This window comes from Tauraco erythrolophus, chromosome 11, assembly GCF_009769465.1.
Source record: "Tauraco erythrolophus isolate bTauEry1 chromosome 11, bTauEry1.pri, whole genome shotgun sequence".
Lineage (NCBI taxonomy): Eukaryota > Metazoa > Chordata > Aves > Musophagiformes > Musophagidae > Tauraco > Tauraco erythrolophus.
In genome coordinates, this window is record NC_141475.1 from 3,241,506 (window position 1) to 3,267,655 (window position 26,150).

The 26,150-nt window shown below is 44.7% G+C and overlaps 1 protein-coding gene across 2 annotated transcripts; it reads left to right on the plus strand.

Moving 5' to 3' along the window:
• On the plus strand, positions 1-25,825 carry PCCB (propionyl-CoA carboxylase subunit beta). 2 transcript variants are annotated; one of them, XM_086618163.1, is made up of 15 exons: positions 1-165; positions 2,016-2,135; positions 4,473-4,541; positions 6,405-6,461; positions 9,775-9,888; positions 11,497-11,607; positions 11,938-12,046; positions 12,969-13,089; positions 16,805-16,886; positions 18,912-19,035; positions 20,796-20,903; positions 22,897-22,997; positions 24,127-24,225; positions 24,445-24,538; positions 25,550-25,825. In XM_086618163.1, the coding sequence occupies exons 1-15, from the start codon at positions 1-3 to the stop codon at positions 25,669-25,671; spliced, it is 1,596 nt and encodes a 531-aa protein (XP_086474289.1). In that variant the 3' UTR covers positions 25,672-25,825. The 2 variants fall into 2 exon arrangements, with proteins under 2 accessions (XP_086474289.1, XP_086474290.1); XM_086618164.1 differs by lacking the exons at positions 1-165; positions 6,405-6,461 and having other exon boundaries at positions 2,042-2,135.
• The last annotated feature ends 325 nt before the right edge of the window (positions 25,826-26,150 follow it).

Genomic DNA, 26,150 nt, shown 5'->3' on the forward strand with positions numbered 1-26,150 from the left:
ATGGCGGCGCTGCGCGTGCTGCGGCGGGCGGCGGGGGCGTCGCTGTCGCTGTGCCGGGCCGCCTCGGGGGGCCTCCCGGCCTCCGTGCCCCAGCGCGTCGAGGAGAAGCGCCGCGCCGCGCTGCTCGGCGGCGGCCAGAGCCGCATCGAAGCGCAGCACAAGCGGGTGAGCCGCGGGCGGCGGGGAGAAGAGCCGCTGCCCCCGCTGCCCCCACGGCTGGGGGGGCCCAGCCGTCCCGCCGCCGCCGGGCTCCGTAACGGGGCGCCTCCGCTTCACGGCGGGGAGGGGAGGGGAGTGGAGGGGTGGTCGCAGCGACTGCCAGGCTCCGGCCCGGGACCCGCTGCCTGCGGGGCGGGCAGGGCGCGGTGCCGCGCCGCGGGCACGGCTCAGGCGGCCTCCCGCGGTCAGCGGCAGAAATCGCCCGGGGCTGGAAACGCCTTTGCACAACCTGGGGCGGGTTTGCGTTTCAGTTGCAGAGGCCCTTTTGCGGGGGAGCTTGGCTGAAGCGGCATTAAAGACTGCTTTACCTGGTACTGCAGGCAGAAAAAACTAATTCATTTACATCAGCTCGGTCACCACGATTGGCTGTAACGCGTGTGTATGAGGGGTAGCACAGGCACAAGTTGCACCTTCTGGCTATCATGTGATGGCAAGTTTGAGGTTGCTTAACACTTTACTGGTCTTGGAGGCATGCCACTCAGCACAGTTTCGTCTTTTACCCTGCTGTGGCAAATCTAAGCTGATCTTCTATGAGGTGAGAGCAAAGAGCTAGAAGAGTAGAAATAAGGCAAAGACAGATGGGAAGGATGATGACAGCTGGATGTTTAGTCTCTTGCCTCTATTGTTCAGAATTTAGGCAATGCTGAGGGGGATGGCAACATAGTTTTCCTGTTTCTTTTCATTGTTTCTCGCTGGGACTTCTTTTCTGTTCAGGGCAACAGCCTAGTAGTACTACGATGGCTTGTAGGCATCAAGGAGATAGTAATAGCCATTCATGGGAAGACTACGTGAACAATCAGTTCGCCCTCAGCAGTTTCCCTCCCATAGTTACACATCTGAAAAGAGTTACAGGCTCACGGAGTTATGCTTAGGACACTGATATCCCAGGGTGCAAGCATTTCTGTGTGTCTAGACACCTCACGCATCATCTGTCTTGTTTTATATCAATTAGATCTGTGGCTTACCTTAGCCTTTCCTGTGTTAGTTGATTTTCATGAACTTTTTGAGCCACTAGTCAGAAGTTTTGCAGAGAAGCTGAGCTATGTTTAAAATCATGTTGAGGTAGGGTCATGCCATCCACTAAAGAAGACAACCCAGGTGCCCTGACCTTTGTAGACAAATAGTACCTGGTTTGGAAATAACAAATTTGTTTGGAAGGTTAATATAAAAAGAACTTTGCCATCACTTATTACTCCATGGCATCATTGGTACTGAGCAAGGGACATGCATATCTGGACAATTGATTACGTTTTGGGCCCTCACTCTACTCTTGCCTATACTGTTGTTCAACAGAGGAAAGAACGGAAGGATTTTGTCAGAAAATCCCTGTGGGCTGTTGTATGTCCTTTTTCCTGTCGTTTGCCGCAGTCAAATATCGCGTGTGGTGAGTTGAGCCTTGAACTGTTGTAAGGACTGGTTTAGCTGTGGAAGGGTGCCACGTTTAAGAATAGAACAAAGGCCTTAATGGTGGCATGTAAACGTGTAGGCAGAAATAGCTGCCATGCTATTATGTCTTGTTGAAAGGACTCTGAGATTTTCCTTTATCTTGCGGCAGTGCTGCTCTAACAGCCTTCTTTTTAAAGTCTGGCTTGCATTATGTTTGTTTTTATGGAGGATAATCACTATATAGGCTATTTCCAGCTTTGGGGGCATGTGGTTGCTTAGAGGACCAAAAGTAACAGATCAAGTGAGGCTGTGTTTGATTAAACTACATCCGCTGGTGGTTAGGCAAGGGAGCCAGAACCACCTCATGGCCATATTAATGGCCATATTAATTGTTGCTTGCTCTGTTTCAGGGAAAGCTGACAGCAAGAGAGCGAATTCTTCTGCTGTTGGACCCCGACAGTTTTGATGAATATGACATGTTTGTGGAACACAGATGTTCTGACTTTGGGATGGACTCTAATAAGAATAAGGTATTTTTATTTCATATAACTCTTGTTTCTTTGTCCTCTGCTGTTGAGCCAGTCAGCTGGTTGAAAATAGGCTCTTCTGTTCACATGTAATTTCTTTGTTTTCTTTTCTTTTATTTTTTGTTTTGCAAATTTCCTTTTATTACTGTCAGTTTCCATTTAACAACTTACATAGTTTACTTTTCCATTATTTAAACTGGATACCTTTTTTATAAGGTCACCTGTTTTGTTCAAATACCTCCCTGGATATTGTCTTAGATTTGTATTTTAAATAATAGAGGAGGCTGCAGAGCTTTGTTTTTACAATTTTGTCATTCAAGTCAGATATGAAGAACAAATACGGGTAGATACTTCTGCCTCCCTACAGGTAACATTAGCGCTATAGGATGAAATAACTTAGATCATATTTATGCCTGCCAAACTATAGAGTCAAAAAATCCTCTGGGTCGTTACAGTCTGATATGTTTGGAAATTCAGGCTTTCCTGCTGCTCTGGTAGGAAGTTGCAGCCTGCTTGCTTACGCAGTTTTCAGATGTACGGCTGTGTATTCTGAACCAACATGGTACATGAGGTTCCTCACATAGAGAGAAAATCTGTGGCTCCCCAAAGTCTCTCACTGTAACGTTGATGCCTGATAAATCACTACATGGGAAAAGCATTTGGTTGAGATTTAATACAGAAAGGACCAACAAACACGCTGGGATGTGCAGGTGGCTGGTGCGGATGTGCCTCTTCAGTGGGAATCTTCCTGTAGCAAAAAGCCCCATTTGCTTTAGAGTGTTCTGGTTAGGAGTGCGGTGAGAAGTTGCTCCATATGTGCCACTGCCTCATGCTGCCTACAATGAGTACAACTTCTGTTTATGCGGTTATTAAACCAGTTCATCAGTTTTCAGTCCTTCAAGTTGCAGGGATGCATCCTATGGATGAGGAAGGGATCGGTAGGCTGCCACCGTGAGCAGCTGGGCGTTGGGAACCAGCAAAGGTGAAGGATTTGCTTTCATTTTAGTAGCCATCAGTAGGAGACTGATGGGACTTGGTGCTGAGAACGATGTCGTGCTAGACCTTCTCCCTTCTTGCTGACTGTAGGTGCAAGCGTATTTTCTTCTTCAAGTAGATTTTCACTCTGTTCCCCAGCAAGCTGAAATAAATGCTGTGTTGCCTCTCATCGTACTACTCAACGCTGCATCCCACTGTGCTGATAGCAAATTGCTATTTCTGAAGATAAGAGGAGCAGCAAAGTCCTGAGAGTGACGAAAGGGTTAATTTTTTTCCTTGTCCTTCAGAATTCAGCTTTCAGTGAGCTGCAGATTGTGTTTGCAGAGCACAGTTTCACAACAGATGACCTAACTGTGGCCAGTGAGCTGGAATATTAGTTTAGCGTTGAATTTCTCTTGAGTTCCTGGAACTTTCTGAAGGTAGGGCGAGACTTGTACTCTTAGCCAGGCCACTCTGCGGGCTGCTTGGGCTTTTAGGTGTCATCTGTGTGAGACAGTGGTTGGAACTACAAGTGTGTTTCCTGCAGTTCTGGGTGCCAAGAGTTGGTAGCAGTGCTGTTTGTGCAGCCTGAGAAAAGACTTCAGACTGGTATGACCTTCTGGAGAACAGATCACCTTGAGCATAAATGGCCCTTAGAGTGCACAATATGCTCTCCATTTTTGCTTTGTGTTTTGTTTTTTCCTCTATACCATGCAGCAAAAAGCATTTAAATGCCTGGAATTCCTTTGTGACAGCCCAGTAAAGTTCCTTTTCTACTGTTTGTAGTAGTCTTGAAAGACTTCTATATATTTCCTTTACTGAAAAGTGAGACAACATAGATAAGCAGATTTTAAGATTCACAGGCTGCTTCCTCTTCCAGCTCTTTCTTCTTCCCTTATTTACAGGGTGAAAAATGGGACAGGTCAAGTTGAAGCATTTGGGGTGACTGTAGTTATATTTTTTGACCTTTCCAGGGTTGTTTTTTTCCCTATATCAGCACTTCAAGAAAGGTTTGTACTCTGTGTCCATTCTTTCAAAAACGTCAACTGGTCCTAATAAAAGGTACATCCTGTTTCTAAGGTCATGATTTGCCTTAATTCCAGACGTGCTGAAATTTGAGGAGAAACTCCAAAATTCCCTAATCTTCACACTAATGCGCAACTAATACATGATATTACCTTTTATTTTCCTTTCCAGCACTGGGGGAAATCTTTGTGGAGCCCCCACTGCAAACATGAAAGACCAGTCCTCTTGGAGAATCAGTCTTTGCTTTGACTTAGTACTCAGTATTAAGTTTGTGGGTTTTTTAGTGGATGTCATTGCTGCTTTGATTTTTTTTTTTTTTTTTTTTTTTTTTTAATGCAGTATCCTGGAGACAGTGTAGTGACTGGCCGTGGACGGATTAATGGGAGACTGGCTTATGTTTTCAGTCAGGTATGGGTTTGCTTGTTGTTTTTTAAATAGCATGAACTTATCCTTCGAAATAAATTCACACTAGTTCAGTGTGGCCATGTAGTAATGTGCCTGTTTACCTTCTACTAGTAAGTGTAAGATAGGTGTAACATCCTGTGAGAGGAAGCAGAGCACCTTCAGACAAGAAAAAGTGAAAAAGCATTTCTAAAATCTTTGTTGGGCGAGAGGTGCAGTTGTGGACAAGGGTGAGGTGAGATGAGTTATGGATTCAGAGCCAGTGGGAATGCTTTGAAAAAACAAGCTGTTACGACTTTGGCGTAATGTCATTGGGTGTTGATATTCTGAGAGGCTGGAGGAGTCCCCCAAAACCGCGTTTTTGGTAACTGAGAAATGGAGAAGTTGCTGAGCACTGTGTGTGTAAAGGAATTGCAAACTTTGGCTCTGCCCCTGCGGTTTGATGTGCGTGGCTGAGCTCCTGCAGGCATGTGGAGACCCACTGGTGTCCGTGGAGTTCTGAGAACGTCTTCTGGGTTTTGAGCTGTGGAATGGGGGCTGTTTGCTGGAGGTGTCACTTGGAATTGCAGTGAGTGAGATTCATGGCAGAGGGCACTTGAGCAGCCTTGAATTGTTTCTCAGGTTCAAACTCTGTCATTAGTAGAAGGGACTGTGGTAGATAGCGTATAAATAGATAGCTAAATATACTTTTTATGTTAAAATACACTTTTTGTATTAAAATATTTTAGAGAAAACAGCATAGGTAGAGATTTATCTTGGTTAGTCTTAACACAGTGAAAGAAAGGCTTGCTTTCAGATGACTGGCCACAAAGTAGCCTTTGTTCAATTTGCTGTCATGGCCAAAATGATTGTTGTTGTGTGACCTTGGAGCAAGTCGTACACCCTGCCTTTTTTCTTCTTGGATATGTAGCTCTTCCAAGAAAGGATGCTGCTATGTGGGCCTGAACATAAGATAGGAGCTGAACACAGACCATGATTTTAGAAGAACACAAGTAGAAGGCAGTTTTTATATTAAAAAAAATTAAATGTGCCTCTTCATGATACACCTTATTTTTTTTTTTTTTTTTATATATGTGTATTTAAAGACCTTTTTCCCCTCCAAATTGAGCTGCCACCTGAGATGTTCCTTCCTTTTTGGTTCAGCTGCTAGTTATAGTCATGCTGTTCTCTGTCCACACGGTTTTTAGGGCTTCTTTGAGAGTAAGACTTGGTGGGAATGCATGAGAGAAACTCTCCAGAAGTTGTCTCTGGGCTCCGTTGATGCCAGTAGATGTCAATATCCGCTTTCTCTTCTGGATCAGTCCCAGGGACTTGTGTTGCTTTTTCAAGATCTTACTCCTCAGGCCCAGGGGTAGCACCAACAGGCTGTTTTGGCTGACAGAGTCCCTGCAGCACCCATACAAGAATAACCGACTCTTGAAGCTTAACTAATGAATATACAATGATGGCATGTTTTCAGGTTTTGATTTCTGCCTGTTTTCAGGCATATCTCACTGCTGCCCCTTGCAGTGAGACTTTCCTCGCAGGTGAAATTTCTCCAGTATTGATAATGTCCTTAAAAGAGCAACATACTTATATGGAAAGAGAGAATGTATCTGTGAAGGAAAAAAAAAAAAAAAAAAAGGCAAATGAGATACAGTAAGTTTGTGATTTAACATAGAATCCACTGGAAAATGCGTATTAAAAAAGTCTTTCTGCTTGTAAAGAGACCTTGGATTGAACAGAAGTTGGTCTGCAGAGTGCAGGAAGGGAGTCGGGTTGTTTTGGAGCAGTGTACCAAATACAGAGCGTTGTAGGATTATACTGTTTACTAGCAACGTTTTACTGAAATGATTCTTTCCCTAATCTGAAAATTTGTTTTCCCTCCAGGATTTTACTGTGTTTGGAGGTAGTTTATCTGGAGCTCATGCCCAGAAGATCTGCAAGGTAATACTTCACAGGAGAAAATAAACCAAAAAAAAGTCAGCGTCCTTTTTTTTCAATCTGTTATGTTAATGACTTTGGAGAAGATGATTTGTGATTGACTTTAGTGGACTCTGACGTATGTCCTGGCAACCTGAAAACGCCTGCCTCCTTGGTCAGTTAAGATGGGAAAGTACAGGTCAGCAGAGAGGTACCCTTTGAAAGCTTTTCAAGTATGAGAGAGCTTTTCCAAGGAATACTCACTTTGTTTGAATTAAGTTGCTTTTTCTACTGTGCTTCAAAGGACAAGAGAGCCTTGCAAAGTACAAAAATAAATTAAATAGCTATTGTCTGCTGGAGAACTGTGAAACGACTTGGGAGAAACTTTTTCCTATAAACAGTGCTATGTGGAAGTGTGTAATACTTATAAAAAGCAAATGTAACAAGTAAACTATCTGAAGATAAACAGTTTTACAACAAGGGGGTCACCTTGATACTCAGAGCTGCTGCTATCAGGCACTTGTGGCTATTTATTCTCATTTGTCTGCTTGTCCCACTGGAAAAGATGGTGTTTGAATCCCAGGGGTGAGGAGGACAAGAGCTTTTTCATGCACGAGTGTTCAGCGGTGTGGGCTGGTGAAAACTTCCTGAATTTTCCTGCTAGGAAATCAGAAACAAGGTTTTTGATGCTCAAGGCCTTTTCTCCTGATGGAAATAGCTACTTTCAGGCAGTGAGGAGGTATAAAATTAGAAAATATGAAGACTTTGGGCTGTGTAATAACTACCTGGCTTTATCAAGTCTTGAGATTGAGGAAGACTTGATATTACCCTTTCACATTGGAGTTTTGCAGGTTCTCTTTGTATTAGGGAGGGTTATAATGGTACTGGAATGATGGGATGCTTTCTACTGTTTTTTTGATCTCTTATTCCTAAGGAAGCAAGGAGAGTGCTGGTAGCAGAGCTAGAAAACCATGTGAGTCCTTCCTAGTTGGTACTGTTCTTGGTTGGCATCGATGTCAGCGGCAGGCTCCAGTCTCTGGAGGCTCAGAGGCTTTGAGGCTGTAGCCTGGGCAGTGGAGAGCTCAACAAAGGCCGGCTGGGTGCTGTGGTGTCTGTCTCGCTGCTCTTAGTTCTTCTCGTTGGGCCGAATTCTGGGCAGCAGAAATCAGTTCCGAGAGACTATCTTGGGTCCTGCAAACCTTATCGATGGCTTAAGGGATGTAAAACGCCGTGGAACATGGAAGTCAGGTTGCTCTCCCTTAGCTGGATTTCCCTGGAGATCTGCCCCTTTGCTGGTAATCATTTCCCATTTGGGACTTTTTCCTGGAGTTGCAGAGAGGCAGCAATATTTGGTGTCTTGTAGCAGAGCTCCAAGTTGGGTAGATCTGGGCTACAGGTTGCCTGCTACTTTTGCAGAAGAACCTCGTGGTCTCTCAGACCACATGAAATGCCTGTAATGGTTTCTTTGAAGCAACAGAGATTTAATGTGGCTCTTCTGAGTAACAGGTGCCCGTTTGTGGTGGGGAACACTTTAAAGCCTATGTAACATGTGCATCTTTGATGTCATGTTTCAAGACAATCGTTGAGCCCAGGAGATGAAGAAAAGTGTTTTTGAAAAGTCCTGAAATGTTCCCTGCAAATATTGGTATGGCAAAAAAATATCTGGTCTCAAATATCTGGATGCGTTTTGAGTAGTGAATGTGCGTATTGATGTGTGCTTTAGGAGGAACTTCAGTGTCTGGAAAAGCCTTGAAATAAATAAATAATCCATGTATAAGTGCCTGGAAAACAGCAAAATGTGTTGGTGAACTTGTTCCACTAACCTGTCCCGATAAGATAACAGGCCTTCTAGGAAGAAGCAGTGAATGTCAACTCAGCTGATTTTAGTAAGGTGTTGGACAATGCCTTGTGTAACATTCACACAAGCAAACAAGGCCGCTCGTGGCTCACAACGCCTCCGTTTGCAATCCACACGGATGCTTTTAAATGTGGGATTGTGTTTAAATTGTAAAGTTGTTCTGTGTGTCTACCACAGCGATATTTCAGCTTCTCAGTGGACATCCAGGTGTGAAGTGCGAGGCAGCCCTGTTTTACGGTGAATGACTGCAATTAGGAACAAAGCCACTTTGGAGCTATACAGAAATAGCTATCCCCGATTCATTCCGGCTGGAATTCTGGGCTGCTAAGATGCTAGTGGTTTCAGTGGGACTGAGTACGGTTACTGGTTTCTAGAAACATAAAATTCAAAGTTGGCGCTGCAAGCGCTCTGAAAGACAGGACTGCAGTTTTAAAAACTTGAGAGGTTTGTCCGAAATAAGATATAATTCTGTAACGATGATGGAAAGGGCTAATACCAGGCAGGGAAAGCAACAGTGAAATTCAAAAAGGAGATTGGCTGCCTTTGTGTAGTTTTACAGAAAATTATTTAGGAGCTAAAGCAGATCTTCATGTTAAAGCGGATCTTAACATAATATGCCTGCACTGTAGTAGTGGCAAACGTTTTACTGGGACCTGATAAGCAAGAGTATTTTATGTAAGGAATGTAAGGAATTAACTCCTCTCACTTAAGCCTCTGTTGGAGTACGGCGTACGGTCCTGAGGCAAGTAACCAGAATGGTCAGAGATCTAAAAAAAAGGACGTAGAAGGGACAGTGTGACTGAATTTGGTGGTGCTTGGTCTGGAAACACAAAGGGAAGTGAGAAGACTGAAGGGAGAGCTGAGGTGCTTGAATGTTTACGAAGGCAGAAGTAAAGAAGTAGTAACTGCTCTTCCTGTCTCCTGTGTATCAAGAGAGAAGTAATGTTTCCAAACTTCCAGAGGAAAGACTTAGTATAGTCTTCTCAAAGAGCTCCTAAGAAGGATGATCAAGTATTAGACTGCACTGCTTAGGGAGATTGCACAATCAGCGCTGCAGTGAACTTTTACGATCAGATCAGACCTATATGCGGAAGTGTTTAAGGTACAGTTGGGACTTCTTATGAACAGAGATAGATTGAACCTCTCTGGTCCAAGTTCCCGTGGTTATGTCACTTAGCACGGAGTTTGGATCATGCAGTGTGAGTATGGCGATGCGCAGGCAGGTGAATATTAAAGGACATGAGAGGGGTTAATTGCGTATCTTTCCACCTCCAGTCTGAAGAGTCAAACCACGATGCCCCAAAAAGCAGTTAGTGACTGTGATAGCTTCTCCTTTATTTGTATTATCTGAGCACTGTGTTGGCAGTTGAAGTTCTGGCACCTATGGATTTTTTTCTAGGGATGTACGTTTTGGGGGTTGGTTGCTTTGGGCTTTTAGCTTAGCTAGGTCAATAATGAGGAGTTTGGATTCAACACCAGGTCATGGATCAAGCCGCCATGGTTGGAGCCCCCGTGATTGGGCTGAATGACTCTGGAGGAGCCCGTATCCAGGAGGGAGTGGAGTCCTTGGCGGGATATGCAGATATATTTTTGGTAAGTAGGCTGCTGGATGACCAGGGAGCTTGGCATCCGTGAAGATGGACAAAGTCTTTCTTTGCGTAAATCCGTGTTTGTAAGTAAACTTTGAGGTTATCATCATCCTATTTCAGCCAGTGTTCCCAGCTGGATAAAGCAACGTGTATGAGGGCTTGTGAGGCCTGGACGGTCCTCTTGGTTCTCTTAACTGAATTTGGGCAAGTTACTCTCCCTCTTAGTTCCAGTTACCCATGTGTTACTGTACCTCTTAGTTCCAGTTACCCATGTGTTATACTGAGCCTTGCAAAACACTGTGAGCCAATCAAAAGCTCTGTAGGAGCTGCGCTATATAGTGTCAGAAGAATGAAAGAATAGGCCGTTTACTTGTTTGGGTTTTTCTTACAATTAACTATTTGACTTTCTGATTTACATTAAAGCATAGATTGCCTGCGCTGGGATGTAATTTCTCTCGAGTGTTTATGCGTTTTGTCTGAGACAGGTGGATATGTTGTAGTTCAGAGGGTGTTTTGTTGGGTGACTGATGGTTGTGATCCACCACCAGCTGTCTCTGTGTCTCCTCTGAAATGCAGGCAACGTTCAGAATTTCACACAGCAGATTTGTTTTCAATAGGGCTGATAAAAGGTGAAAGATTTCCACTGCAGAAAGAGGGACTTAAAGTAAATCAAACACTATGTGCTTGAAGAAAACTTGAGAAACTCGATTAGAAGCACAAAGTGCCTGTTCTGTCAAGATGGTAGGTCAGTGGGGGGAAAAATTGTTTTGAAAAAAAGATGCAAGTCAGAGGTTTCTGTTCAAAGAAGAGTATGCAGTACAACATTAACCTTACCTTTTGGGGACATCCAATACTGATTGGACTGGTGAAAGTTTTATGTTTCTACAGTATTTTTTGTGGCTAATGCAAGAATTTTTCCTTAGACAGGCTACCGATTGTTTTTTCACTGAAATGACATTGTTTTATGTGCATACCAAAGCACACAGTTTTGAAGTAAGCGCACAAAACACCAACGAGAGCACGTGGGATGACAAGTTGGTTGGATGCTGGCAATCTTTTGGATTAGTGCAATCTGGGGCGATGCAGTTGAGCCGTTCCAGAAGCGAATTGTAATCCAGTTGAGCAATGAGCAATGCAAACATTGTTTTGGACAGCATGCCATCCATGTTGGTGGACAGCAGTAATTCACCGTTGTGTAAAACTCGAGCCCGTGTAGGAATCTGGTTTTAAAAGAATCTCTGCCACGGTTGGTTAGTAAAGCTTCTACCTCTGAGCGATAGTGTTCCTATATATTCAAATTTCAGGTACATACACTTCTCACCATGCCAGGCTCAGTGAAGGTTTTGCCTCTGCAGCATGTTCCATTTCCCTTTGCAGTCATTGCTTGATATATGAAATCAAATGTATGGGAACAGAAAGAAGCGAAACAGTAGCAACACAATTATTTTGGTTCTGTTTGGATCAAGACATTCTCTCCAGAGATATTTGTCTCTGAGTTAATAAAGCAAGCTGTCCTCTCCTGTTAGTGGTTGTGAATTCTTGCAGAAGCTCTGCGCAGGCTTAAAGATGCACTTTTTTGCTAAAACTAAATGTTTTTTTTTTCCTATTGCAGAGAAATGTTCTGTGTTCTGGGGTAATCCCACAGATCTCCCTCATTATGGGTCCTTGTGCTGGTGGAGCTGTGTATTCACCCGCTTTAACTGATTTCACGTTCATGGTGAAGGTAAGGTGGGAGTGTGTCTTGACCTGCTGCTGGTAACATTGGTCAGACACAAACTTACCTCACATGAAGGGTTTATTTTGAAATGGTCTCCGGCTTTACATTAAACTCATTTTTCAAGAAAAGTCAAGAATAATTTTCCCAAACAACCTGTGAATAACTGCATTTTCTGTAGATTTTTAATATCATGCGTTAAGGGTTTTTAAGAAATTTGTCCCTATGTTCTGTTTTCTTATTTTGAGGAAAGTCTTTAGGGACTGTGGCTTTTCCTGAGGTGCTTTTGCAGCTTCAGTCCAGCATTGATGGTGTGTTTTTGCTTTTTTGCCTCCCCAGGATACATCCTATCTATTCATCACTGGCCCGGATGTAGTTAAGTCTGTTACCAATGAGGACGTCACCCAAGAGCAGCTGGGGGGTGCGAAGACGCACACCGCTGTGTCCGGTAAGAGCGGAGCAGTTCCCTTAATGTACCAACTGTTCTCTAAAGTAAATGACAGCTGATTGTCTAATGCAGGTTTTGATACTCGAGAGCATCGTTGAGTCTAAGAGATGCAATGCTACTTAAGCACAGGATCTTACTCCATAGGGCTCTCTTGCCGGTCCTTTTTAGTAATGGAAAACAAAATAGGAAAAGTGGGAGTGTGGGAGAGTTCTGGGATTTGGAAAAGAAAGCAGCAAATGCACAAAAGATTCTAAAAGTGGGAAGATTGTTGGAGGGCAAGGCTTAGAAAAGCAGGCTTGGGGTGATGTGAGTTTTTTTGTTTGTTGTCCAGAAATTTGCTTGGGTTGAAAGATTCTTAACAATCCCTTGTTTGCTTTCTAACATGATTGATTGAACTTGTTAACTATAAACCAAGAGGCAATGTGAGATGAAGGGCCTTTTTTTTGTTGATTTCCCCCTCTGGGAAAACTTGATGACTCATGAATCTTCTTGAGGCTCAAAGTGACTGTGGGATCTCAGATTCTGTGTGAACTGAACTATGATGAACCACAGCCACACACAGAGACACTGCTCGGATCCAGCCTCTACAACAGAACTTGTAGTCCAAAGCTTGATTGCAGCACAGTGGCCTGGATTGAATTCCAGAAGGCTGGGATCCGGCTAGGTCTGTGACAGCTGATAAACCAGTTTACATTATTTTATACAGGAGATCAACAATCCAGACTTGTTAAGGAGGAAAGCTGGTACAGCCACACAGTCTGTAGATATTTTTAGCTGGTCGAATTTGGTGGCTTCAAACTCTCGATTGTTGATAACTCAGGTTTAAAAATTTTTAGTTACTTCTTTGTATCTTTATTGGTGCATACTTGAGAATGAAGTCTTGCGAAATAATTTCAGCAACTGCTGAACTGTTCCTTTCCAGGAGTTGCGCACAGAGCCTTTGAGAATGATGTAGATGCTTTACTTAATCTCCGAGAGTTCTTTAATTATTTACCTCTTAGCAACCGTGACCCAGCGCCCGTCTGCGAATGCCATGATCCCAGGTAAGAGGAGACTGGCTGAGACCTGTGCTCTCTGACCACCCAATGCCATGGCTCCTTTGGCTCAAGGAGCGTAGAGAGATGAGTGTGTGCCTGGGATCTGGGCTGGTAATTCTGCGTTGTGGTGTGGGAATATGGGAAGTGTTTCAACATATGCACGTACGTACGTGGAACAAAAGTGGGGAGAGCTTGCCTTGCTTTGTCAGATATGTGTCTGTTGGGGAAGTCGTGTTCAGTAAGGTTGGGAAGCAACGAGGAGGCAAAGGAGGCAGCAAGTTTTGTGTGGTGGGTACTTGTGTCTAAGGCTTATTGGGTACCTGGCAACATAACAAAGGAAGGACTTGAGTCCTTTCAGGAGGGGAACATTGCCACTGCCTGGATTTTTATCAGAGAATTTTTCCAAGGGAGAGAGGGCCAGCACGGGACTGTTGGAGTAGACAGCCTTGTTAGTAGTGCCAAAGACAAGAGAAGGCCAATGGAGTAAAGCGTTTTCATCCAAGATCCAGTTACACCCCCAGTTCAGCCCTTTCTGCAGGGAATGCATAGAGGTGGTCGCCCTCTCCGGTATGGGAGCTGCTCCTCGATTTGTCCCTTTCAGTTCTAGATGTGTGTGATGTATGTCTTGTGGTTCTTAACATGTGATGTGGGAAGGTCACCCTCTCTTCACGCTTCACTATTCTTTGCAGTGTCTTTGGAGCAGTTTGTTGGGGGAGGTTTTTTTTGGCTGGATTTTACAGATCGCTGCTCTGGTACCTGAAATACATCGTTTGCTATTAGAGAAATGAATTTGCCGGTTGCTTTTAGAGCATGGTTACACAGGTCAATTAGTTACTGGTCCTAATTTTTTCTAAGATGTTGATCTTTAGGAGTTTATTAAGCTGGGAGACTGTTCTGGTTTGATAGTGACATACCAAAGCAAATACAATATTTGGTAAATTTGGGGGATCATCTCTGAGAGTATTGTGTTCTTCCTAAGGGTTCAACAACTCGTACGGGGATATTTACCCTCTATAGACTTGAATGTGATACTTTAATTTCATTATAGAAACAACAGTCCATTTTTTTTGTTCGGTGTATCTTATAATAGGCAGATTATTTTCTTGTGAGAAGCTGTCAGTTATGCTGTAGCTACTGATGTATTGGTAGTCAGTCATTCCTTTATTTTCTTACGGGGGACAATCTTTCATGTGGCGCCAGATACATTGTTAGAGGATCACAGTATAATAAATGCACAATAATTTGTACTAAGTACTTCAATTTAGTCGTCTTTACGCATGTGAAGACAGATCCATTTGTTACGTTTGCCTGTTTTCATAGCAGCATCTCCGATATTTCTCCCATTTGTGATCTGGATGCTTACATTGGTAATATTTCATCTGGACATACTGACATCTTAATAGACTCCTTTTGCTTTGAATTTATGTGTTTGATCCTTACTGCTGCTCCAGTCAAAACCCATTCCTCTAGAGTAATTTCTTTCTTACCACGTCATTTTCACACCACAAAAAATGCCCACGAATAATGCAAATTAAATGTAATGTACTTTATTAAAAGTCCAGAAGCTGGTGGGTTTTTTGGTTTGGTTTGTTTTTTTTTCCCCTCTAGGTGGGTAGTTTCTTTGTGGTGTTGAAAAGTGTCAGTCTTGGTCGCCAAAGCTTCTGTTGTTTGGAGTTTTTCACATCAGGGGCCTGGGTTCTAAAGAGTTAGAAGGTTCCTTGTAGTACCAAGCTGTCAATGGTGAGTGTGTCCTCAGCCTTCGAAGGGTGTCTCGTTCATTGCGTTTGGTATATTGTGTGGTGTGATTTTTACCTTTACGTGTCTTTGTCTATAAGCAAATTTCATTTCCTCTGAAGTATGCACACACATTTCTGGAGGAGGTTATTACCAGTTCTTGATAACCAAGTACAGTTTCCTTTTTCTATTGAATGAAAACCAATGTTGAGCCGGGTGAGAGTGCCTCAAGCTGTCACAGGCTCAAAGCAGTTCCTTCCTGGTCAGTGGGATCTGTAGGAAACACAGTTCTCAACCTCTTAAGTCCAGTGACTCTACTAGCAAGCTCCAGATATCCTTTATCTGTGATGATGCGAAGGAGATTTTCGGACTTGTTCTATCCTGGGTAATAGCTTCATTTTGACGGTGGCTATTCATTTTAGTGCCGTTATAATTTCCCTCAGTACTCTACAGGACTGTGAATTTATAGGAGCAATAATTCCGTTTTTCTACTTTCCTTATCCTTTGGGATACTGCAGGTAATGGGCAGAACTTAGAGCACATTCATATTTACTTTATGGATAAGAAAAAGTTTTAGAATCTTTTGTAGCTTGGCGTTTAGTATATTAGAATTGGTTGCTTTCATCAGCTTGGGGTTTCATTGTATGATTTTATGAAAATAATTGCATGCAATATTCTTAATCATGTGAAAAAAACACCTAAAGTGTTGCTGTCAGTTTTATTATATTAATAGATGTGTCTCTTGCTGTCTGGGCAAGGAGACGTGCCTCTAGTCCTGTGTTTGTGAGGGAGCACGGAGTGAGCCCGAGGGCTTGCCTTAGTTTTTGCCTGATTTTGACAAACTGCAAATCATTCCCTTCGGTTTTAAATTGGGTATCTAGAGCCTCGTGTTGTTTTAAATGTACTAAATCGTGGCAGTGTTAAGAGTTCGATAAGAACTCCACAGAAACACTGTTTATAACAAATATAGATCAGTATTTTTTTAGAATAGCACAGTTGTAAAACTCCCTGAAGTCTTCTCAGTGCTGGCTCATAAACACCGACACCCCCTGTAGGGACGGTGAAGGAACCCAAAGACCCAGTGAAGACCAACGCCTGCAGGTCCTTAGTGACACCCGTCTGATCAAAGGTGGAGGTGGCTGACGGGGACAGCTGCTAACAGGGAGGCAGCAGGTTGGTAAACGTGAGGCTCCACGTGGGGTGCAGCGCTGGAGTTTATCAGAGTGCCGGTACAGATTCCTGAAACGCTGGCATTAAACTGAAGAAGCTGAGAGCGGCGGTGTTTTCCCCATTCCTGAATGTCAGCTTGCTTGGTGGCAGGGAAATAAGTATGGAAATGTTTCCTGCAGTTAAGTGCATTCAAAATCCCAAGCGCGCAGTGTGGGCAGGGAAAGCGTCAGAGCCGTAAACGTGCCGCCCCTGAGCTGTGTGCGCACAGTAGGCCCAGGTGTATGGCAGGAAACCGCGCTCTGCCCATGAGAGAAACCATTTTGCCCATCCAGCTGCCAGGACTGGAGCTGCTGGCTGAGCAGGATGTTCTGCTGCTGCCGCTTGACGCTTGTTCTCCCACACCCTTTTCCCCACAGCCGAGTTGTGGCCCAGCACAGTGCCCCACGTGCCCCCAGTGCCCCCCGTTCACAGCGCTTGCCTGCCTCTGAGTTCCCTGTGTGTGCTCCGCACGTGTGGTACTAGGCTCTTTGAGTCAAAGAGGAGAAATAGTATTTCCAGGAGATGGCTTCATAAGCAGAGGTGCTGTGGAAGAGCCGTCTCCTGCAGGAGGAGATGGGACAGGGTTTTGTCCTCCTGGTGTGCAAGGGCTCAGTGGCCCGAAGCACAGCTGGCTGAGGCAGAGGCCTGTCTCTTTTCCCCGTATTTTCCTTCACTTTCCATGAAGTCTCAGAGAGGTGGAATTGTTTGCATGAGTTCCTTGTCTTGGTATTCGTTTGATCTGTAAATGTTCCTGCTCACACTTACTTACTCTCTGCAGTGACCGTTTGGTTCCTGAGCTGGACACAATTGTACCACTGGAATCTACTAAAGCCTACGATATGCTGGATATCATACACTCCGTAAGTCTGCTAGTGGGAGGGAGCATTGTTGAGATTAATATGGATATGGTATATGCTGGGTATAAATAACTGAAAGAAACCGATAGAATGGCAGTGAAGATCTTTTTTTTTTTTTTTTTTTTAAAGTCTAAACAAATGACTACTTTTACCTGTGTAGTAGTCATGAATGAAGGGACAGAGAAACTGCAGAAAAAAATATTTTAGCAGATGAAAAGAATCCTAAGGTTTGTTTTCAGGATACCTCTTATGCATAACCATACAGGCAAAAGATGAGTAATTCAGTTTCCTCTCTGGGCTCAAAACAATCCCCTGCTCTGAGTTCTGTCACTTGCCCCCCTCCCTGCATGTTACAACTTCTTGAATTCGACCACTTCTTTGTAAAAGGTGATAAACTACATAAAGTGCATTCAGATTCTCTATTTATTCTGAGAAACAGTTACGTACGTGGACAGAACAGGAATGTATTTTTTTTAATCCCAAGTCAAGCACTCAGAAGCTCGGAAACTCCAGTAGTAAAGTTTCATTAAGTGATGTGGATCTCCTGGGAAGCTGGCAGGGAAGGAAACATCTTACCCTTTTGTAAAAAACCTAAAAGCCAGTATTGCAACTTATGAATAATGGAGGTTTTTATTAAAGCAGCGTAGGCAATGCTGATAGTTCTCTCGCCTAACTCACTTCTCCAGTTGTAACAGCTTGTGACAGGATACACGCTTGGGCAGAGAACACGGCTGGAACAGTTTTAGCACATGAAAATGTTACAGCACCCTGAGAGCCTGAATTTTGAATATTAAAATTTCCAGCTGCTGCTCCTGCCACTCAGCGTGATGACCCAGGCCCTGAGGTGGGTGATGGAGTGAGGAAGACTCTATTTCACAGGCAGCCCGTGCAAATGGTGGTGGGGGGAGCTGAGCTGTGTTTGTAGGGCCTTGACAAATTTCCCCCTTCTGCTCTCCTGTTTGGCTCTCTCCCCACACGCTCATTCAGCTGATGGGTTTCGGTTTGCAACTGGCTGCGTGTACACTCGTTTTAGTGGAGAAAGCAAGCTCAGGAGATGCCTTTTAATCTGTAGATTCTTCCAGTACTGCCTGTTCCAAGTTAAAAGGTGGCATTTAAAAAAAAAAAACAACTCCACAGCTAATTAGGAGGGGGAAAAAAAAAAAATCCCTCCCACAGACTTTGAGAAGTATTAAGGAAATAAACCTGCTGTAATAATACTTACATTTTTCACAACTTTTATTTGCCCAGTCCCAGAAAGGACTGGCAAACACAGTCTGTACCGGCCAAGTTGTCACGAACAGTTGCACCCAGGAGTTCTAGGAGGAGAGAGGAGGAGCCATGTGTAGGTGTCGCTACTGCTCCACGTATAATTAGGATCTGTTCTGAACTGTGAATTTTGATCCTGTGTAACACACCAGCGGATGTCACTTTGCGGAGCGCGTGCTGGAACTCAGCCCCAGCGAGGAGCGCAGTGCCAGGGATGGGGGTTCCGGAGGGCGGTGTTGGATGTAGTGTGTGCTCCTCGGCTGCGTGTCTGTGCTCTGTGCCTTTGGGGAGGGCACGCAGCACAGCGTCCTGCGCCGGCCTCCGTGGACACAGTGCTCGGAACTTGCAAAGAAACAGAGTGTATGTCAAACTCATGGAGAGGTTCTGAGCTCCGTCAAGTGCTGTTTGCTTTTTACCACGTTTTGTATCTTGCAAAGTGCAGCCAATAATGAAGTGGCGAGAAAGAAGTTCTTCGCGTGTGGTTTGAAGTTTTAATTTGTTACACGCTCAGAAAAACGGCCCGCTACAGCGGAAGTAAATGTCACAGAGCTGTTCTCTGAGGGAATGCTGAAGGGGCAGTTTTGCTACTAAGTGCAGCACTAGTTACTTCTGAAATGAAGCATTACAAAGAGGAGTAAAAGGTTTCTTCATTATTTTAATGTTAAGTCTGCAAATTCCGAAATGTTTTAAAAGTTCCGATGCTGACGTAACTGATTTTGTATTTGCCTGTGTATACACACACACACACCTATGCCTTTGCAGGTTGTTGATGAAAGGGAATTCTTCGAGATCATGCCATCCTACGCCAGAAACATTGTTGTTGGATTTGCCAGGATGAACGGACGGACCGTTGGGATAGTGGGCAACCAACCCAAAGTAGCATCAGGTTAGATGTACCTGCGCGAGTCCCATGTGCAAGTTTTTAACAGTGTTTGCGCCTCCTCTGTGTTTTGTCTTTTTTTTTTTCCCACGCTTTTTAAGGCTGCCTGGCCTGTTTGTGTTTTGTGTGGTCCTCCACTCATTCTTACTATATTGTTCTACCACTTTCTTTGTCTTGACTCTCCTTATAATGCAGCTATGTTAAAACTAACTGAAACCCAGTTAATGTCTGTAGTGGATCCACAAGGTGACCTTGCTCACAGGTGCCTTGATGGTGGCTGTATCCAGCACCAGAGGAGTGGTAGGAGCATGTCAGCAGGGTGGGCAGGAGGCCCATGTGGCAGCAGCCCGCAATTAACTGCGTTACGCATGATATGGAAACTGCATACTTGCTGCCACGGCGTTAGAACACCTAAAGCTCTTCTGTAGGGTGAGGTAACTTGTTCCTTTTGCTGTAGCTGTGTGCTGTAACCCAGCGGCAGCCAGCCCTCGCTCACCCTCCCCAGCCCTGGGAACGGCGAAAAGGGAAGGAGACTTGTCGGCTGAGATAAGAACAATTTAATAATTAAAATAAAATCAAACTATTAATAATAATCCATGATAACAATATATGATAATATAGAAAAATGATAATAATATCTACAAGCAAGTGATGCACAGTGTAATTGCTCATGACCTGGTGACCAACACCTGTTCTGTCCCAGCAAGTGATCCCGAAACAGGTGAGTCCCAACACTGCAATCCTGGAAAAGCAAGACGCCCAAAAGGCGGGGGGGAGGGGCAGGAAGGAGAGAGAGAGAACCTAAGGAAAAATCCAAACTTCCCTGTCCACCATCCTCTCAATACTGTCCGTGATGCTGCATGCTATGGAATACTCCATTGGCCATTTGGCCATCAATCCTAAATGAAAGTTCAAATCCAAAGGGGAGTTGTGGGCCCTTTGTCCTGGCGTGGTGGTGCAGCTGTCGAGGGATTTTGCTTTCTCTCCTCACCAGGTAATTTCTGAAGTGACTTTCACTAACCAGGACTTTCTGTTTCACTCCTTGTTTTTAAGGTTTGTGCCTTTTTGTTTCGCAAAATCGGATGACCCAGTGTGATGTTTTATTCTTTTGATAATCTTTACAGGATATGACTGCCAGGATACTAGACAGCCAGCAGCTTTCAGTATTACTTTATAGTCTTTATTTGATAGTCTCAATTTTAACATTTTCGATGCTTCAGATCGATGCTCCTATACAAATTGTGTTTGGGTTTAATGTAATAGCACGTAATACAATTCTAAATGACACTGAAACAGAACATGAATACTCTGCAGCATGTTTACCAAAAATACTGCTCTTTCTCAAAAACAGTAGTGGACCATTTAAAAAAAAATAAAATTAAATGGACATCTCTCTAGCCTTTCGATATGACTGATCAGAAAAAGTATCAGTAAAGAGAAAATTACAGAAAAATACTTGAAATTACAAGAATATAATTATAAAATACATATAATTATATGTAATAAACTGCTACTTTTTTTGGGATAGAAAGCCTCTATGCAGAGTGGTCAGAAAAATGAAACGTGTGCCTGTTGATTGGAGCTAACTAACCTTAGTTCTAGAGCAGCAAAACTTCATGGCGGATTATCTCCACCTTATCTCCAGATAAGCTTCTGCTTTGTTTTAAGAAGACAATACAGCTAAAACAGTGGGATTTTGCCGTGAATTACTGCTGTTAGCAGGTCACTGGAAGGGTTAACGCCTTACTCTGTTTTCTTAACTTTAGGGTGCTTGGACATAAATTCTTCTGTGAAAGGAGCCCGCTTTGTTCGCTTCTGTGATGCTTTCAACATACCTCTGATAACTTTTGTGGATGTTCCTGGATTTTTGCCAGGTATGCCACGGGGTGGTGGTGGTAAAAACCTGTTTTAAAAACTCTGTGAGAAGACCTTTACTATAGACTTCAATAAGCCAGGTTTTCAAATACCACCTTTTGGGATAGAAGCTCTGTAATCTCAGTACAGTAGACACCACAAAAGGCTATGGAACTACGCAAGAAACTGCAGACAAATGAAGTAAGTGCCTGACTGTGCCGTTAATACTGCCACAGCCTGTCCGGAGCTCACAGAGCTTTGCTGGCCTTCTCTGAGGAGAAGTAAGTTAGTGCTGAAGTGTTCAGCAGCCTGATAGAGACATGGGGATGCCCAGTTTGCCAGGGCTGAGCATGGGTATATCACACTCTGGAAAGCTGTGTCCAGCTGTCTGGAATCCCAGCACAACTGCAAAGCTATGACTGTGGCCTGTCCAAGAAAAACAACCTGCGTTCTCTGGAGATGCTGCCCTTGTCATGAATGGTATGGAAGTTACACTGCTTGCTGTGTTATAAGGAGACTCCCTGTCCCTTTAAAGGCTCAGCTGTTTTGTTTAGATGCCTACATGCTGTATAGCGTGGTTATCACATGAGCATTAGAAATTTCAGTTTAAGTAGTAAATGCTGAGGGTGGTGGTCACCTCATCTAGCTGGTCAGTGGAGAAGAAAGAATCCATCACAATGGGTCATGGAGGTGCAAACAGCTTTAAATAGCCCCCAACTTAATGGGTGTCCAGAGATTACATTTAAGGCATTCGTATCCTGTAGGTGGATAAAAACACATACTTAGAACAAGCCTGGGACTGCATCTGTGGCCAGAAAGGAGTTAATTGGCTGCGGGTGACAGTGCCAGTAGCTCACACAACAGCTGAGGTGACACCTGAAGCATTTCAGTGACTGGCTGCTCTGCTGTAAGTGCGAATTAGACACTAAGGCTGTGACTGGAGTACAGGGTCTGCTGGTGCTGCCCAGCATCTGGATCGAGGGTGGGCATCCCAGCTGTGTGCAGGTGCTGCCGAGCTGTTGTGATTTCTGCTGCTGGGAGGGTTCTGCAGGCTTGACAGGTCCCACTGCCTGGAGAGAAAGACGAGAACCAGAAGTGAGGTTGCAGCTGAAAACAGACATTTGTAAGTGCAGGCACAAATTGTTAGATACTCAAATTGCACTTGAGAGGAGGTGTCATAGTCAAGCCATCGAATAAGTTACTAAAAAAAAAAAACCACCTCACAAAAGAATTTTTACTTAAAATCTTACATTAAAAAAAAAATCATCTATTAAAAGGATCTCAAAGTATTCAGGTGCTGAAAGCAAAAGTCAGCAGGTGGATAAACTGCTAGAAAGTGACTGTGGAGTTTAATCCAGTGGTGTGAAATTCAGAAATCCTAGAAAAAAATTCTAGAAATTGGTACAGGGTACAGGGTATTGCTGTTTCCAAGGGCAAGTGATCCAGGCCCGAGTTTGGGACAGAACATGTTGAACATCCTACCACATGGATGACTTGTACTCGTCTCTGCTGCATGTGACCTTTCTCCAGAACCACCTGCTGTAAGAATCCTGGAGGAATTCATGCTCTGTCTGCAAGGTCCAGCACCTTGGGCCTGTCTGAAGAAAGTCTAGGCCAGGTCTTTGGTGTGGTGGCCAAGCTGCCATTCAATATGGCCTAGGAAAAAAGGGGGTTCAAAGAGTGGGTTTCTGGGAGGTGAATCTGGGGCGTCCTTTTACTGCCGGTCACATCTGGAGTCTTGAAAACGATGCAAGTGTACTTTGTTCCTAGGAAGAGCCCGTCGGGTTCTGTGACCTTACACACAAATCTGTGCTGCTTTGGCGAGTGGTTTTTTTGTGGCCGTTGCTCAGCCTCTTATGGAGAGCACTGCCTGGGTATTACCTTCTCCGGGATATGGACCCAGCTCTGGCTGTGGTTAGGTTTGCCACTGGTAGCAGATGACAATTGCCAAACTGCACGCGGGATTTTTTGTGAATTCCCTGGAGTGAAAAAAACCTTGTTTGTCACTTGTAGGTACAGCTCAGGAGTATGGTGGGATCATACGTCACGGTGCAAAACTACTGTTTGCCTTTGCAGAAGCAACTGTGCCTAAAATTACTGTCATCACCAGAAAGGTGAGTTGGCCCAATTCCATGGTGCTCTTTCAGAGTTCCTGTTTTCACCAGTAGCAGCGTCAGTGCGAAGCTCTGTCCATCTGTCCCTCTGGTAACCCCTCTTCATGTCAGGTGACACGAGGCCATTTCTTCTACTCTCAGAACATGACCTCAGTTCCTTTGTTCCTTTTGTCTCTGCACTCCTCTGAGATGCACGTTCCTGCTCTTTGCTTTCTCCCTGGAATGGCTTCAGTCAAGTATTTGTCCTCTGTCCCCCAGCTTGTCCCACTGAGGACACACCATCTGTCTGCGCACCTTCTTCCTCTGGTCTTGGCACTTCATCTCCTTCTCCGAACCCAGTGCTGATTGTGTCTGTCTTCTGCTGTTTTTGCAGGTGTAACCCCCGCGTGGTTTCTCTTCTTCCACATACTTTTGCTGTATCTACTGAATTGTCTTCCTTTCTCGTGTTCTGCACGCTACCTCGCACCGTGCGGCTGTAAGCTCCGGGGACCTTCTGGGAAAAGAAGCTTTTTCCTTGCTGGTCTGCCCCTCCTGCTTGTTTTTCTGATAGGTTTTTGGATTACCATAGCAAAATGAAACTGAACTTTCCTTCTTTCTGTCTCTTTGCCTTCTCTGGTTCTGACGAATATTCTTCTGAAATTACCATCCTTTGCTTCCCGAGCTTGCAGCCTTGCCGTAGTTTTCAGTAACGCCTTGCAGCGGGCGCTACTGCAGTTCGCTCTGCAGTTCTGCAGGATCTGTTCATCACAGCTGTCTGGACCACTTCCAGTACCAGAGTGGAGCACTGCAGAGTCCGAGTGCTGCATTCCCTGGCCAGGAAATTCCAGAAGCACACCGACGGGTTGGTTTGTGTGCACGTGCAAGGTGCGGGTTGAGGCCTGGTGTTCCAGGTACACGCCAGTTCCTCTTCATCTGCCGTCAAGAATAGTCTTTGTTACCAGCAGCACCCTTCCGTGCTCTTCTGTGGTTCTAGTTTAGGAGACATCCAGTCTTAGGAGACACTCATGCTCTACTTCAGGTAAAATTTAGGGCCACTTGTCTTTGGAATAGTAAAAGCTGCAAGAAGAAGGCAGTAAAAGCTGCTGTGAGGTCACTCCATGCTCATTAATCCCTTGGGTTTTTGTTCCAGGCCTATGGGGGTGCCTACGATGTGATGAGCTCAAAGCATTTACGAGGAGACGCAAATTACGCCTGGCCGAGCGCGGAGGTGGCGGTGATGGGTGCCAAGGTAAATCCGGGCTGACTCCCATGGTGGCGTGCAGCAGCCAGCAGCGCCTTCACCGTGGTGCAGGGCGGCCGAAGAAAGATGAAGGCAACTGGTGTTTTCCCTGAAGCAGCTCACCTGGGTGCACGTGTTTATCCTGTGGCGGGGCAGGGGCTGGTACAGCTGACAGCTTTCCTCTGCACGGGCTGTACTGTCACTGACCTGCGGGCTCTGTCTCCCCAGGGTGCCGTCCGGATCATTTTCAGAGGAAAAGAGGCAGATGCGGAGGCTGAGTACGTGGATAAGTTTGCAAACCCCTTTCCCGCAGCCGTGAGAGGTACGTTCATCTCACACCTGTTTCCCCTGCTGGTGTTGCCATTGCACGTAGATACAGTTGTAGCGGCTCAGCTTTTTGGTAATGAACGAGTTATTCAGAAGGGTGAAGGAAAATCACATCTAGACACAACACACATCCGCAGTTGGAAAGAGACTGGTGAGACTCCACTGAAAAGCATGTTTTCAATTTTGCGGATATTAGAAAGCATCTCAGGACTTTTCCGTAAAAGCGCGTGTGCTTTGAGGCTCCGTTTGACAGCCCTCGATGCAGACCAGCGGCCTTAGGAAAGTGCCAGTCTAGTTGAGTTCAGTGATGTTCCCCAGGACTTTTTGAGTAAGTTTTTCAACTTCTGAATTTTCCTTCTAGCTTTGAAGCATTAACTGTGCTCCAGAAGACAGTTCTGTCGACGCTGGAGTCGGCTCTCTGTTTTCAGTCATGTTGGCTTACTCTGTTACTAATTTTGTACCCCATTTAAATCCCGCTAATAGTGTTGCAGAGCTGGGAAGGCTTAGCCAAGCTGTTTTCCACCACAACCAGTGCTACAGCAGTGCTCGCTCTGGTTTTGCAGCAGACTTGCCATTACTCCTGTTTGAGCCAGAAAAAAACAGGCTCCTGTGCGTGCCAAGTCAAGGGCTGTCTCTGTAATCAACGCTTCTGAACCTTTAGATCAGACTAACAGTAGTAGGTGGAAGGAGAAGGAATGGCTAAAACTTTGCAGTAACAGGTGCAGTATCCCCCTGAGCAAAGCCCCCTCCTGACATTTTTTGGCTTGCTAACTTTTGCTAGAATTAAGAAAGCAAATGTTTCTAATTTAAAAACTATCGATGCTGGAATATGTCCTTTTCGGGCTTTTGTAAATGATTTTCTTAAGTTAACTTGTAACTTGTGAACTGTTTATTTCAAATACTGATTAGACTTTGCTGCAATATACATTGCAGCCTAGATGTAAGAAGGCTGAGAGGCAAACTCTTCATGGGTGGTCAGGGTTGTTGTGGTTTTTTTTTTCCCCAGGGTTTGTTGACGATATCATCCAACCTTCGAGCACCCGCATGCGCATCTGCCACGACCTAGATGTGCTGGCCAGTAAAACACAGTCCAGCCCCTGGAAGAAACATGCTAATATCCCACTGTGACTATGAGGAGGGGCTCAGCCACGCTGGAAGACATGGAGTATGCTGAGCACAGATACTGTCTGTTCAAGTGGAGGTCTGCTTTGCAATGGGAATACTTCTTTCCATTTCGATTTGCTAATGGCCATCAATAAATCATAGTACAGGTCTCATTTAATTTGGGGTTTTACTAGTTCACCTCTGTCAGCACATTTTGGTGGGTCAGTAATCAACACAAGAGCTGTTACTAATTGCTTAAGGTCAAATGTGCCCTTGGCTCCTTCATTCCGCAGGCCCTGGGGGTGGCTCAGACAGGCGGAGCCGCAGCCACCTCCCGCTGCAGCGAAGTTGGACCTGGGTGGAGTTCAAGTCTACCCCTGGGTCCACTTGAGTGACCGCTTTCTGCACCGCAGCCTCGCAGAGAGAAGAATCCTGGGCTTGGATTTCAGTGCACTGGGCTCCCGGCTTCGCTGCTCTCAGGCTGACCTGTTCTGTTACTCTGC